This window comes from Saprolegnia parasitica (assembly GCF_000151545.1).
Source record: "Saprolegnia parasitica CBS 223.65 unplaced genomic scaffold supercont2.152, whole genome shotgun sequence".
In the NCBI taxonomy this organism is placed as follows: domain Eukaryota; phylum Oomycota; class Saprolegniomycetes; order Saprolegniales; family Saprolegniaceae; genus Saprolegnia; species Saprolegnia parasitica.
In genome coordinates, this window is record NW_012156546.1 from 48,547 (window position 1) to 62,957 (window position 14,411).

Sequence of the window (14,411 nt, forward strand, 5' to 3'; positions counted from 1 at the left end):
GAAATGCCTGTCGCCGCGGCCGCCGTGGGCCACGTCGCCAGCGGGGCCATGTCGTGGCCGAACGTATAGTACGTTGCATCGGCGCCAAGTCGACGCCACACGACCAGCGCAGGCTCGCTACGCACATGCACGGGAATGCATCATTTCTACAAGAAAGTCGGACGGGTGTTACCGTAGCGGTGGTGGTGCCAAAAATGATTTGCATTCAACTCGGTCGATCGCAGCCACGGTTGTTGCGAGCTGGTGGTGGCCCAGAAGACTGAGCACCGCGTCCAAGCTCATGAGTCGCCCTGCGCGCGAGGTAGGATTGCGAGGTTTTAAAGAGGAAATCGCGGGTACAAAAATTACCTTCGAGGCGCTGCCAAAAAAAGTCGCGCTGCGCCGCGTCGGGATGCACTGAGCACGGCGTTGCGAGCGACGTCAAGATGGACTGCAGCAAGCGCAAGCTCGTGTCGGATGGCGCCTCGACGCTGAGCGTAGCGAGGGCGCGCACGAGAAGACTCGACTTTTGGCGCACGGTGGACGCGAGGTGCATGATGTATTTTTCACACGTCGGAAAGACAACGTGCCAGTGCTTGGCGAGGAACACGATGGGAATGTGCGGCACGAGCTGCGCCGCGACGTCCAAGAGGCCTTTGTCACATTTTAGCGATTTTATTAGACCAAAAGGACACACCGTCGGCGTGGGCAGCCGGCAGCACATCGTGCGGCGAATGCAAGTGAAGCTTGCTAATGACTTCTTGGAAGGTACCAATCTAGTGGTGTACAATAGTGTCCTGTGCATGCTTTCCATCGAAAGCGACTACCTGTGTAAACGGATCCGAAATGGCCACATAGTTGGTCATCGCGGCGGTCGCGTGCTCTCGGACGCTCAGCTGCTCGTTCTTCATCGCGCTGTAGACCGCCTAGTTGTTCGTAAAATGCTGAGTTCATTTGCGAGAAATGGAGTCGAGGCACCGGTTTGAGGTCTGTGAGAAGGATCGACGGCAGGTGGTCCAGCGTGTGCCCACCCAGCACATAGCCCGCCGATGGCACACGTTTTATGGTGCTCAACACCATTGCAAGAAGGTAAAAGCCGCCGTCCAGCGACCGCCACTCGGTGCCATCGGTCTTGCAGAGACGCAAAATATCGATGAAAATGGCCTCGAGCGTCGGCAACGGCAGCACGGGCACGAGATGCTTGGCGACGTAGCGCCCGCCGTCCTTGCGCACCTGCGACCACACGTCCGTCACGACCGTGTGGACCACCTCGACGACCAGGTCCATTTTCTACAAGCATAAATCAGATCTACATGCATGTGCGAACAAACTCCGAGTAGTACCTCGACAATAGGGGCCAGCGAGAGGCCGAGCACGCTGAGCTTGAGGCGAATGGCCGGGTCCTCCGTGTCGCAAAGGGCCTGAATAACGTCGTTCAAGGACACGTCGGGGCGCCGACGTAGCTTGTCTTCAAGCTCGACGACGTTGTTGTCGGTACTCTTGATACTACAGACACAATGTCCTTCATGTTAAAGTATGTCAAAAGGAGAACGCACGACGCGTAGCAGTCGAGCAGGAGCTGGAACGGCGCCGACTCGGTCGACTTGTGCGCTGTTGCGACGATGGCCGCCCGGGTCGCACGCATCTTTGACGGTTGTGGGCGGAAACTGACAGCGCGGAAGTTAGTTAACGTTTGAAACAAGTAGTGTACTTTCTAAGAGAACTTGTGATTGTTGAGCTCTAGGCCGGCAGGCACAACCTCATCGAACGTACTTGTGTTGCCTGTCCCAATGCAGCACCATCGCTAGAGTTACCGATCAAGTGTGCCTTTGATGCGTTGATTCTTGTGGAAACGCCGTGCAATACAACCGTGTCAGACGCCGCCATCTTCAAGTTCATTTTGCATTTCGCTCCTGGATGTGCTCGAGAAGCCACAATAGATGCCGTCTGGAGATCAACCTTGATGACTCAGTGCGCATAATAAGTGTACTGGTATATTATACCAGTGCACTTGTAGAGCTTATACTAGTCCGAGCACCTAGAGGAGGCGATGGTACACTAATCGTCAGAACAATGGTGGTCGTCAGTGACCCGGGGTCACTGACCCCAAACATTTAAAACTCAGAAACGGACATACAACGCGTATCCGCCTTCTTCGGAACATTCCGTTCGCATCAGGTTCCTGCACATCCTTTGCCACCACCGAGTTCATTTTCCAATTTACTCGAATGCTCTCGACGACGCTTGGTCTCGTGCTTCTCAACGTTGCCACCGCTTTGGGCTGCAACGCAACGGGCAAGACGGTCTCCGTCACCGGCTTCATCATGGACAATCTTTGCATTGACAGGGGCACGCTACTCGACAAGCCGCAAGTCAAGACGCTTCTCAACCCCGAGCTGCACTCGATCCACTGCCTCGTGGACGTCAAGGCGTGCGTGAGCTCCAAGTACACCGTCCTGTCGCCGCCAACTGGGAACGCATCGAATCTGTATTCGGTGGCATACCAGCTTGACGCCGGCACGACCGAGAAGCTCCAGGCGCTGGCCGAAGCCGCGCGGAAAGCGGGTGGCAACCAAGGCTTTGCAGCGACGTTGACGGGCATCGACGACGGCAGCAAGACGCTGCAGTGTGCCTCTATCGACCCAACGGTCAAGGTGGACGGAAAGGCCATGACAGTTACGAGCGCCGGCCATGTCACCCCTTTCCTTTCCTCCGTGATCGCGGTCGCCGTCGTGCTCGCGGTGTCGATGTAATTTGTCGTGTGGTGTACTCAGCCATCGAATGTAGAACCAAAATCCATGATTTAGAGCTCTTCTCAGTATATATATATATATATCAACGTGTTCCGCGTTATCTTCCTTACAAAGAGTTCGCATGTGTAGTGCTACGCCTCGCGGGAGTTGGAAGTACTAAAACAGTACTTTAAAGGCTAATAAATTGCAGTCACTATTCTTCGCGGCGGCAAAGGACCCTCTGCGAGTGCGCCTGTGCGTTGGCGAGGATCGACGTCATGATTGCGGCGTCGCCATTCGTGTCGGCCGCGCCGCTACTCCGCAACAACGGACTCAAAACCTGCGTACAAAATTCAATCCAAAGTACCTCGTGAGCAGCTCCTTGATCATGGCGCTGGACCCTTTATATTTGCGCGGCGGCAGCGCGCAGTAGTTGGCACCCGTCCTAGTACATCAAACTCCCCTTCAGTCGTTGTACAACAGAGTTGGGTGTACGCAGGGTCGTAATGCAGTGGATCCGTCGGCATTGTCTAGTGCGAGAGGGACGTTAATTTAACTAGGAAATATAAAGGACCAAGTATTACCGTGACTGCTTTGGAGCTAAACGTTTGGCTGATGACCTTGGCATCCATGGCTTCGATACGGTCTCGAAAACTCTAGATAGGGCGCTGAAAACAACAGAAAACATCGACGACATGGGTTCGAACCTGCTCGATGACGGCTTTTTGCGCCTGGAACTCGCGCATTTGGGTCTCGTTGGCCTAATTGTTGCGTTGACATCCGGGAGCTATCGTTTCGCTGTCAATGGACCTCGGTGCTGGCAGTCAGCTCTGCTTGCAAGGCCGTGATTTTGAGTTGCAATGCCTCTTCTTTTCGGCGATGAATGTCGCTCAATTCTGCTTGGAGGGTCTACAAGAGGTCAAGACTCTTCTTCGTGCTCGTTGGCGTACGAGGAGGCTCGCTTCGGCCTGATCGGCACGGTGCGTATGAAACTCGATCGAGTGGCGCAGGCCCTTGATCTCGTCGCGAAGCGCCTGGTTTTCCTTGGCGACGCTTTCCGAGATGGTGCCCGACAAACTCGCCCCATTTGCGCATTTGGTCGACGCACGCGTCAGACTTGGCTCGGACCCGACCTTGGGGCTTTCATCGGCACCGGGCGTACTCTAACATAGCAGACAACGTGTCGATGGCCCTAGGCAGCCGACGTGGTACTTCGTCTGCGGTCACGTGCACGGCACTCGTGCGTCGACGCCGCTTGTCGGCCGCAGCACTGTCCCTGCGCATAAGAGTAGGTTTTTGCTATTTTGAGCGGATTTGTCGACCGTGCAGCGTTTCCCTCAACACTTCATAAGAGCAATGGCCGCTCGTTTTGAGGTCAAATGACGATGCTTTGAGCGACAATTGTACTACTAGAGTAGTTCGTAATCTTATTCGCTCGTCGTTTCCATCTAAATCTTTAGAAAATTAATCTGCGGTGGTGGCATTGGTTGCTGGAGTCCCTCGACATGCTGTAAACATGACCATGGTGGGACGCCACGGGTCTCGAGTCGCTCGCAACAAAGAGCGAGCGCGATCGGCTTCAGGCGGCCGAGGCACGGATTTGAACGTAGCCAAAAATCTTCCTTTAGCGCTATCTACGGAGGTCCTCATTAACAAGTCTGACCATAGACGCGCGGCAGTTGCGCGTCGCTGCGATGCTTCAGAGAAGCCAATGTCGTACTAGTATCCCCAATTGCCGCCTCGTTGATAATAGACGCGATCTACGTCGGTGGGACGCGCTTGATTTCTGCATGGGTGTGGAGCCGTTCGCGCGTATAAGCCCGCGAGCATATCGTCATCATCATCCGCTCCGAGCGGCTGAGTTGTGGGACACGGGCACGACCTCTCGTGCCCGCGCCGCTACTGGATTTCTCTTCGTACCGTACATGCAACTGGCTCTGCTGCGGTATAATACAAGCTCAAGGCATGACTCAGAGGCTTCTCGTGCAACCAATGTATCATGCAAGCACGCATTTTTGGCTTGTGTCTGCATCGCTGGCGGCCCCACTTGAAGTCGCCGCCGACCGCGGCTGCTTCAACTTGCACAGCATCGGGCGCGGCGGAGGCTTTGCAAGTTTTAAAAGAATTGCGTCTCGTTCAAGGTATGGCTCTGCGACATTGGCGCTATAGAACATCTCTGGAGCTATCCTGGTCTGTGGCACGAGATTTTCGTGTATTCACTAGCGGATTTCTGCGCGTCGTTGGTGGTTTTCAAGGGATAGCTCTACCGTTTCTAAACGGTGAAGCGACGGGCGACGAACCAACGTCGTTGCCAGCTATGCATCGTGGAAGTAGTTGCAGTACGGTTGGCTACCTTGAAGCCAATGGCGGTAGGACGTTTTCGCCACGTGGCCATTTGAATGGCGCGGGGAATTATTCGCGCGGGTGGCTGCGCATCTACTTGATTTCTTCGTACCAGCTGGTTCAAGTTGGGAGCCACTGGTGTCACACAATGGACCCAACGTAATTGAACGACGAAACGTCCACGTCAAACGACGCCACGCGTTAAACCTAAGGTTAAACTTCGTTCAAAGTGATGCAGACCGGGACCGCGCGGTTCACGTGCTGATTGCGCCACATTCTATTAATGCAACGAGCTATGAAAAGAGCATGGAAGATGTCGGGTCGAATGGCGTTGCTGCCCATGGTTGTGTCTAGTTTAACGCAATGACGTTTTTGATAAGACGCCTGCGGGTAGGCGTTAAACGCTGTTGGGTAAACAGAGCCGGTCACCCATGTTGTATGATACCGACTGCCCACGTGGCGCACCGGCGGCAGGTAGCGGCGGGTGAGGTTCTGGGTGAGGTTATCCATTTCGCTGGCAACCGTACGGCAACCGGCGAGGCGGCGGCCGCCGTTGCACCACGAACCCGACAGCGCCTATCTATGCTTCAAGAGCGAGGTTGTTGATCATTTGGGATGAATAATGGTGTTAAAATAAGTAAACTAGCGGAATAAATAGGGCGCATGGCGTGTTTAGCAGAGGCGCGGTGCTTCGTCGACGGTCGCGTCGTGCAGCCACGAGTGCTGCCAAAAGTTGAGAAGCTCGAGCTGCATGCCCGCGTCGAAGTCCTTGCCCTTGGCGTTGAGATCAAAGGGTGTCGTAGTCGGGCCCTGCAGCAAGGTCGAGAGCTCGTCTTGGGGCTGCGGTGTGTCGTAGAGCTCGGCGATCCATTCGTCGACGCGCGCTTTCCGAGCCAGGTCGGCGGCCGAGAGGCTGCGGTGGCGAAGTTGCGAGATGCGCTTGCGCGGGTGGAGCTCGTTCTCGACCTCGAGGGCAGGCAGGTCGACGCAGCTAATGCTGCGCTTGATACAGGTCGAGGCGGATCGCTTCATAAGGATGTGCTGCGTTGTGGGAAATTTGGCAAATGGCCGCAGTAATCACATTCCAAAGAACAGCCACGGCGCGTGCCACCGGGAAAACTCCGGGTTTTGCCAGCAAAAAATATGCGGCGCGCTCTCTGGCCATTTGTATGCGACGCCGACGCGCTCGAACTGTCTTGGTATTTGTATACGCTACGCGCCATTTTATTGGCAGAAACCGAGATTCAAGTCAAGGGCCGTTTCGGCATTAAAATATTGTGGTTTTTCGGCTGTTTTATTTTACGCATTTCTTAAAGCCGATACAAATGCAAAGCATAGAATATGAAAAAGTAAACCCGGCCGCAACAATAGAGCTCGTATTTTAATTCGTCCTCTACAAGCGTTCCGAAACGCACCGTTTGTTTCGTTGAAGTCCAAGCGAACAAACGCGTTTGATTGGTCGATTCTGGTTGTCCCATGTGACAGCGCCGTGTAATTGCCCGCCCAAGTGCGACTCAAGACGCACTTTATCGAGTGTTGCCCACCACTGGATGCAAGTTGAAGTTGGAAAATGCACTTCAAGGTGAAGAAGAGATCTTACTGCTGACTCTGGCATCTTATCTTGTCCGAGACCTCGACAACCACAAAGTACGCATGTCGAATAGTACGCCACTCGATAGTAGGACCGGTCGAGTGCAAGCGGGGCACCGAAAGCCAGAGAAGCTTGGTTTGTTGCACACGGACGATCGTCCATCGAGACACACCAACTCAGCTCGGGCCTTCGGAAGAAGGCGGTACGGCAAAGACACGCTGCGACGACCTCACTGTCATTGGCGCGGTAGAACGCTCGGAACATTTGCACTTGGCACTATTCAGGACGACCGAGGGTGCACTTGAAGTTGGGTGCCGGAAGCATAAAGGCACGCTCTGGTTGGACGATGATCGAGCCAATCATGAACAAGAGGCCCTGCACTCGACGAGCAAATGAGCTGGACAGAAACAAGAAGGGACCAACCCGAATGCGGTCGATCCCATGCTAGCTTTCGAAAGAGAACGCCCAGCCTTCAAGTTCAACTTGCGCTCAGTCTTGAGCGTGGTGCATGACGCCCGCGTCGTCATGGATCTTTATCCGGCACATCCGGAAAACCGACCAAGGACTGCACGCAGCAAATGCGGCGCCTATCAGAACCCACCCACTCAGTTGTATACGTCAAAGAATAGTTGATGACCGATCTCTGTTGATGTCAACCTTGGATCTGAGTTTGGCTCCTGTCGTCGACCGTGACTCCAGATCTTAAAGGCCGGAACGTGCTGGACGGGCGATCGCCCGAGGACAGGAAGAAGAGCTGCAAGAAGTGTCGGAAGAAGACCCTTGACATCCTTTGCTTCATGAGACCCGCTCGTATTAACTCCCATGACATTTTCGTCCATGTCAAGGAATGGAGAGGTTTGGCTACGTAAAAACGCCGTCCCACTCGTGCCTGTACATCTCGGCTTGAATCTGTAGACCTGAGCACCGTCGCTCGGTCTTCTTTTTTGATGATGCATAACGCGCGTGAATCAATCTGATAAGGCAAGACGCGCAGAGACGCGTGTGATAGCGGCTATAAGATCAAAGAGCAAGTTGGAAAAAGGCCATATCGATTGGAATTGTAGTGTACTAGAAGTCTGCTGTGCATCATGGCCGTGTTGCTATTTTTACGTCGTTTTGGCGCAACCGTTTGTTCTAGTGACGCTTGATTCTAATGGAGACGCTGACCAAGGTCTTTGCGACGACGCCGGGCACGGAGGAGATCAGTCTCCAGCATGCCCGCCTCTACTCGCTCGAGCCTCTCTTGCCTCTTCTCCGGCAGTTCAAGGAGCTGCGCCACCTCGACGTGAGCCACAACGGCCTCTCGTCGCTTCCCACCGAGATGGCTCAGCTCACGCGACTGGTCGCGCTTGATGTTTCGCACAACCCATTCCCATCGATACAAGCCGTGCTGCCCGTGTTGCAGGAGCTCCCGTCGCTCAAGAGTCTGTCCATCACGTTGGCGTCGGTGACCGACGAGAGTCTCGTCATGGCGGCGCTACCAAAACTCCGCATCCTCAACGCCGCACCCTTGTCCTTCGGCGGCCCCCCAAGTTACACGCCATTCAGCCCGCGCCATCCTCCTCCTCCAACGGCACATTGCCGATGGTATGTATGCATACGCTTGTCATATTGCACACAAGATTGTCTGATTGTGCGCACTAGGATCACGTTCAAAACGTCGCCAGTATTGTCAGCGTTCTAAAAAGCATTGGGGATCCGTCGCCGGACGAAGCGCTGCGCATGAGCCGCATGTTTGACCAGCAAATGGAGCTCGTGGCCATGTCGCTCAAGCAAGAATTGGCGGCCGGCGACCACGAGGCAGCGACGTTGCTCCACGCAAAGTTCAAAGTCCTCGCCGCCTGCGCGAGCCTCGCGACACAGAAAGCCGGCGAGTGCCACCCGGAGCTCGGGCTCGCTATCCAGTCGCTCACGTTTCTCCACCACGAGTTGATGACGTCGTACCACGCACTCGTGCTCACGCTTGTCGACGCGAGCCGCCACGTATGTCGTCCTCTTCCTCGCATTTTCTCGGAACATGCGACATACCTAGGAAGCGGCGCCCGGGCAACTCCAGCAGCTTTTGGAGGTGGCCGAGGGCCTCGAGACGGACCTCCAGACGAGCCATGCAGCCTTGGCTCTCGAGAAGAAGCGCGTTGCGCAGCTGCAGGATGAAAACCTCCGGCTGCGGCATCAGCTCGGCGACAATCGGCCGCGAACCCCGAGCATTCACCCTCACGAGGTCGCGCCTGTCGTCGCGGCCAAGCCGCCACCGCCGCCACCGGCGCGAAAGGTGTCACCACCGGCCGTGCCCGTCGTGCTTGTCAAGAAGGACAAGCCAACGCGCCAGGAAAGCAACAACAACCATTCTGCATCGCGGCCGCGGCGCCCTGAGGTGGTCGAGCATACGATCAAGCCGTCGATGCTGCCGCCCGCGGCGTCGCCGACGCCGACGACGGTGAAAAACCTGACGTTAAAGCAGCTCCGCGACATGATTAATGCGATTTACGCGTCGAAAGCCAAGCACGACGAGATGTGCGCGGCCAACTGCGCCCCGAAAGAGACGATGGAGCAGCACATGTACACGTATTTGAACCAGCGCTTTGGACTCCAGTCCCTCATTGTTGAGTATGCAAGCGCTATCATGAAGGTACATTTTCTATCAATGTATCAATATTGCATCTCTCGTTCTCTAGGGGTGCACGCGGTACATGAAATCGGACGCGGACGTCGCGACGTTCTTTCATGTCGTGCGCAACGACATGGACGAAGGCTTCTTGCGCTTGAAGAGCAAGCTCGAAGAGACCGTTCTCGCCCTCCTCCGCGCCTTCCTCCGTGGCCTGCACCCGCGCAAGTCGGAAGGTCCGCGTCGGTGTCGAAATCTACATATTGGATATTGTTCTCGTAGGCGCGCTCAATCAGCTTATCCAAGCCAAGCTCATGGACCAAACGCTATTGAGCGAAGACGAGTGGCACAGCGTCGTCAAGTACATGTATGACGCGCACGACGTACGCCAGTAGAAACGACGGCCCGCACTCACATGGGTCTAGTGTCACGCGATCGTGCGGCTCGTCGAGTCGCAGGTCGTGCAGGACGACAACAACGGCAAGCGCAGCCTTGCCTATTCGACGTTTCGCAAGGTATGTTTGTATGGTTTTCCAGATACATTGGCATCTAAATCGGTGCAGATATTGCTCAACTACCAAATGCACGGGCGACTGCGCATGCTCGAGGAGTTTTGCCGCCACTTTCAGCAAGTGGATATTGAGACCGTTGGCGTCATCTCCCAGGTGCGCTGTCTGCTGCCATAGGAATAGGTTGCCTCATGCAATATCGATATATAGCAAAGTCTCGTGGAGCTGATGATGCGGTATACACCGTACAAGGTAACAACAAGATAGACACTTCAGCTTCTATCGTTGAATGATAATCCGATCTAGACGGAGGACGAAGTCGACAGCGTTGTGCATCAAGCCGACCCCCACGGCACGAACGCCATCACGTTTTCCGATGTAAAGTTCCGATCCGCGACCTTATTTTGCAAGGGAATTGTTATTTTTGTAGGCGGTTGAAGTGCTTTTCAAGGACATTCGAAGCCACAAAACGGCGACAGTAGGTGTGTCCTAGTCGTTCGCTGCGTCGTATGACCAATGCATATGCATCCACCTTGCGTGGGACTGTCCATGTTGTCAACCCCTTGGTACAAAGTGTGTTTCTCGCCCAAGAATCTCACATCAACAACCAAGTTGCTCGCATGTACAATATTGTACTCGTATCTATCGCCGCTTCTTCATCTTGACCATGTGCTTAGCTTTCTTTGTCTTGGCTGACAGCTTTTGCCGCAGCTTGGCCGGATCACACTGCAGCTGCTCAAAGAGAGACTCCAATTCGTCCGTGTCCATCGTGGGGAAGTCCGTGCGAAGGGCCTTGAGGTCTCTCTCGCGCTGCGCACTCGTGTCGGCACCGGTCTCGACACAGATTTTACCCTGCATTTCGTGACCTTTTACGCAATTTCCCGGACAGTCCTACCTCGGTGACGGGCGGTGGAAGCGGCAGCGGCGTCGACATCAAGTCGTCGTCGACACTGCGGATGCTGTCGTAATGCTCGTCGTTGTAGTAGCACACGTGCCACGCCCGTGCCTTGGCGTGGCCGCAGTCGATGGTCGTGCGATTGCCATCGACCTGGAGAAGAGTATCAGTGTATCAACTTGCAGGCCCTGAAACAACGACCTGGTGGACGACAATGTGGCGCTGCCAGAGCAACGACGCGACGTAGAGCTCCAAGTTGCCGCCCAGACTCCGTCGTCGGCCATGCGCGAGCAGTACTACACACGCATTTCCGTCGTCTCCTCCATGTCGTCGGGAGGAATTCAACGTGATCAAACGCTTCCTCGTCTTCCATGAACGGCTCGAGATCGTCTTGGTGGTCTTTGATGTATTGTACAATGTCCTACACGGATTGAGACACAACGGCGAGCAAAGGTCATATTGGGCTAGAAGCGAGAACCTTGCGAATCACGGGAAAGTGCGTCTGGTCGCCGTGCAGCTGGTCGCTCAGCGCGCTACCATAGAGGCGTCGTATCGCGCGGCTATCGCATTGCAATGCTAGTACCGAAACAAGCAGTTGCCGTCGGCTTCCATCGTCTACGCACGGCGGTCATCAAGGCTGGCGAGCGAGGCGAGGCGCCTACCACCAACTGCAGCTCGAGGCGCGCTAGCTGCTCGCGCAGCTTGCGCATATCGACGCCGAGGGCATGCGACCCGCGGTTCTTCTTCGACGCCGTCTTCTCCGCCTATGCGATGCAAGCAATGAGGGCGAGAGCGACGGTCCCGAGGACAGACCTTGGCGCGCTTGAGCTTGCGCTGCTTCCCTTCCCGGCCCATGTTGCCCAAATGCAGCCGATTGGGCATTGGGCAAGGTATTTTAGCCAATCATCATGCCGTGTTCGGCCAAATGCGATACTTTTCAACCAATCCATGCATGACAAAAATGGACCCTGCGGTGACACGACCGATCCAAGCTAGACGCTCGACCCGACGTGAGCACAAGCAGGTAGCAGAACCCGAGTAGGTCCTATTTTACATCATATACTGCTTCCACCTCCAGAGGTCGCCGGTTCGATCCCGACGCGCCGATTCTTTCTATCCGGACATCCCCCCATCCGGACACGAATGTCACTGAAAAACGGTCACGGCATGTGCCACAAAGAACACAAGGAAGAAGCTCGATGAAACGGTTCATTTAAATAGGGTTAAACGTCAAATGCACCCGTCTGAAGTATTACATCAAAGGAAAGATATGGGCTTTTACCAGATTAAGGTCAGCGCAAGATTATTGTGCTTTGAAAGTTGGTGGGGGGTCACCGCGGTGACTGTGAAGTTTGGAATCATGCTGGCGTGCGCTCGGGCAAGAGAGCAGATACCTTCTAAATTATCTTGTCACGGGACCACGTGCAGAGATGGACCTCATTCCCAGACGTGGAGTTGCCAATGTTGATGGCTGCGACCTGATTTAATACTATTTGCATTTATTTAAAAATATCATCCAGTCCAGAGACCTCAATAGTCTATATACATGAAATGGTGTGTGTTGGAACCAACTAAAGCATGGCACACGCCCAGCTCCAGCGTGATCTCGAAGCGTTAGGCTGCCCGACCGAGATCCTCGCGTCGTCGCCGCTGCAGGTACATGGCTCCAAGCGTGAGCTGCTACATTGGCTGCATGCACGCGCCCGGGCCTACCTCCATCAAGCGCTGGGGCCAACGTCCGGGAGCGAGGCCGACATGCTCTTGGCGCGATGGCTTCTGCAGACGGTACGCTATCCTAGCCGATGCCTGCGCTCACACTAGCACCACGCAGGGCGTCGAGTCGCAAGACGTGTGCGCGCGCCTCATCAATGGGACGCTTGGCGTCGACCGCACGAACGGCTACCTTCGGCAGGTCCGTCGCCTCCACGCCTGTGCTTTCCACAAGGCAGCGTAGGTGGTCGATCAGCTGCTTGGCTTCGAGGCAATCGCCACGCACGGCGCCGACGCCTGCGTTGCCAATGCTAATATGCTTCTCAACGTCGTGTGCGCCAACGAGGTAGCGTCGTTCCAGCACCGCATCGCCGTTGCGCTGAACCACGTCCTGTCTAGGCACTCTTCTTGGAGACCAAAATGACGGGACTGTTTCCGCCGAGCTTCCACGCGTACCTCGCGCAGCCTGCACCGTCGGTGGCCGACGAGCATCGCCGGGTCGCAGCGGTATACAGGCTCCGTACTCTTGTCCCACGAGCCTCACGAGCTTGGCGCAGGAGCTGGATGCAGCCATGCGCGAGTGCGACCGACTGCGGCAGCAGTACCCCACCTTTGACAAGGTGCGCCGTGGTCTTTTCACCCTGCGCACTCCGCGTCGACTTAGGATACCATCGTGCAAGCGCCACCGACATTGGGCGCCCTCGTCTCGGCGCTCGAGTTGCAGCTGCAAACGTACGCCTCCTCGAACGAACCAACTCAACGCCATATTATCCTATTCTTACTTAGGTTTGCGCTCAAGTACCGTCAAGAAGTGCAGGTGTGGCTCCGCTCGCCGCTTGCGAGTACTCGTGAGGACCAGACCATCGCGTCTGGCACGGGCAGCCTCGTCACATCCCGGACCAAGCCCGCGCTCGATGAGTGCGTAGCTTTTGTCGAGCAGCTCCAGGTACAGCGATGTCACTGGCCTGCGTATATGCACCGCACGCGTGAGCTAGTCGGTCCTCGCACACGCCGAGATGGCCAATCAGCGCGCCAGCACAAGGTATCGATCATCTCTACCTGCGGATCAAGCGCATGGCGGTGCGTAGCGACCTTGATAGCAGCGATTTTTCCGACCAAGTGGCAGCGCTTCTTGAAGAGATGAACGTGCTGGAAGCGGCGCTGGCGGGGTCGTAGTTGGCGACAAGCGACAAAGCACATTTTAACGCTCATGTCGTCGTAGTACAGGTCATATAAAGTACTAGGAGAACGCAGTACCCTTAGCCCAGAGCTGCCAGCCCCTCCATCCATCCCTCGCGTCCTGCGCCATGGTTTGACGCCTGTTTCGAAGCGGAGATGGCCGAGATCTCCGCTGGCCGCATCTCGAGAGACACATTAGCATCAACATGTCACCTCTGCACGCGATCATGCCAGCATCTCGCTGGACGCTTCGACGCCAACGGCTCGTGTCTCTGAGAAAATTGCCATGTAATTCTTGCCCCCTGAGCCCACGACGAGCGACGAGCGACCGAGACGCTCGCTCCAATCGAGCCGTACTATCGGTATCGAGCACCAATGCAGCAAGCTCCCATCTGCGTCGACCATTGGAACCAATTTCCTTGATTGGAACCCACCTTGGAACCCACAGCTGGCATCGATGGGATCAACTTCGTGTCCAAATATGGACCAGAAAGCGTCCAACATTGCAATAAATCGTCCATTTCAAGCCTTGAACCCGCCGCGTTAAACTGCCATTGCCGTTGCAGGCGTAGAAGGTCGACCGCGAGTGATAGAAGGACCATCAGGAACGCGTAGGGCAATACGAGCGCGTTGCAAACGGGTGGCCAACTTGACGGGCCCTTGCCATACAAATTTCGAGAGTACTGTGGGATCTCGCCCGCTTCTTAGAGCAAAATCGAGCATGGACGGAACCCGACGTGTGCCCAAAACGAGCGCCATCAAGCTCGCGCAGGCCCGCGCCCTCCAGCGGCGGCAGCGCGCGGCCGTCAACAGCTACGTGGCGCGGCTCGAGCTTAGCGTCGACGAGCTCCGGCGCGAGACAGCGCGG

General features: G+C 55.6%; 7 protein-coding genes across 7 annotated transcripts; 3 read left to right on the top strand and 4 right to left on the bottom strand.

Moving 5' to 3' along the window:
• Positions 1-168: 168 nt before the first annotated feature.
• Positions 169-1,624, bottom strand: SPRG_14544 (hypothetical protein; the record flags this gene model as incomplete). The annotated part of the gene is made up of 7 exons (XM_012354254.1): positions 169-290; positions 349-633; positions 677-755; positions 807-905; positions 958-1,269; positions 1,323-1,485; positions 1,536-1,624. The coding sequence occupies 7 exons, from the start codon at positions 1,622-1,624 to the stop codon at positions 169-171; spliced, it is 1,149 nt and encodes a 382-aa protein (XP_012209644.1).
• Positions 1,625-2,196: 572 nt separating this feature from the next.
• SPRG_14545 (hypothetical protein) lies at positions 2,197-2,788 on the top strand. The gene has a single exon (XM_012354255.1). It carries the CDS (start codon positions 2,208-2,210, stop codon positions 2,730-2,732), a length of 525 nt encoding a protein of 174 aa, XP_012209645.1. The 5' UTR covers positions 2,197-2,207; the 3' UTR covers positions 2,733-2,788.
• An 86-nt stretch (positions 2,789-2,874) lies between these two features.
• On the bottom strand, positions 2,875-4,005 carry SPRG_14546 (hypothetical protein). The gene is made up of 8 exons (XM_012354256.1): positions 3,924-4,005; positions 3,662-3,874; positions 3,522-3,620; positions 3,419-3,472; positions 3,296-3,367; positions 3,207-3,241; positions 3,079-3,156; positions 2,875-3,025 (listed from the first exon to the last, which is right to left on the bottom strand). Exons 1-8 carry the CDS (start codon positions 3,993-3,995, stop codon positions 2,926-2,928), a joined length of 723 nt encoding a protein of 240 aa, XP_012209646.1. The 5' UTR covers positions 3,996-4,005; the 3' UTR covers positions 2,875-2,925.
• Positions 4,006-5,653: 1,648 nt separating this feature from the next.
• SPRG_14547 (hypothetical protein) lies at positions 5,654-6,086 on the bottom strand (the record flags this gene model as incomplete). Its single annotated transcript, XM_012354257.1, has 1 exon — positions 5,654-6,086. The coding sequence occupies one exon, from the start codon at positions 6,084-6,086 to the stop codon at positions 5,727-5,729; it is 360 nt and encodes a 119-aa protein (XP_012209647.1). The 3' UTR covers positions 5,654-5,726.
• Positions 6,087-7,685: 1,599 nt separating this feature from the next.
• Positions 7,686-10,479, top strand: SPRG_14548 (hypothetical protein). The gene is made up of 10 exons (XM_012354258.1): positions 7,686-8,232; positions 8,290-8,628; positions 8,678-9,274; positions 9,321-9,486; positions 9,533-9,633; positions 9,676-9,765; positions 9,814-9,915; positions 10,066-10,137; positions 10,190-10,381; positions 10,437-10,479. The coding sequence occupies exons 1-9, from the start codon at positions 8,230-8,232 to the stop codon at positions 10,250-10,252; spliced, it is 1,533 nt and encodes a 510-aa protein (XP_012209648.1). The 5' UTR covers positions 7,686-8,229; the 3' UTR covers positions 10,253-10,381; positions 10,437-10,479.
• Positions 10,402-11,509, bottom strand: SPRG_14549 (hypothetical protein; the record flags this gene model as incomplete). Its single annotated transcript, XM_012354259.1, has 8 exons — positions 10,402-10,593; positions 10,655-10,807; positions 10,856-10,922; positions 11,011-11,075; positions 11,133-11,187; positions 11,238-11,269; positions 11,317-11,418; positions 11,468-11,509. 8 exons carry the CDS (start codon positions 11,507-11,509, stop codon positions 10,402-10,404), a joined length of 708 nt encoding a protein of 235 aa, XP_012209649.1.
• A 715-nt stretch (positions 11,510-12,224) lies between these two features.
• Positions 12,225-13,635, top strand: SPRG_14550 (hypothetical protein). Its single transcript, XM_012354260.1, has 9 exons — positions 12,225-12,439; positions 12,486-12,566; positions 12,609-12,710; positions 12,764-12,871; positions 12,922-12,984; positions 13,029-13,096; positions 13,151-13,310; positions 13,360-13,406; positions 13,453-13,635. The coding sequence occupies exons 1-9, from the start codon at positions 12,233-12,235 to the stop codon at positions 13,538-13,540; spliced, it is 924 nt and encodes a 307-aa protein (XP_012209650.1). The 5' UTR covers positions 12,225-12,232; the 3' UTR covers positions 13,541-13,635.
• Positions 13,636-14,411: the final 776 nt, after the last annotated feature.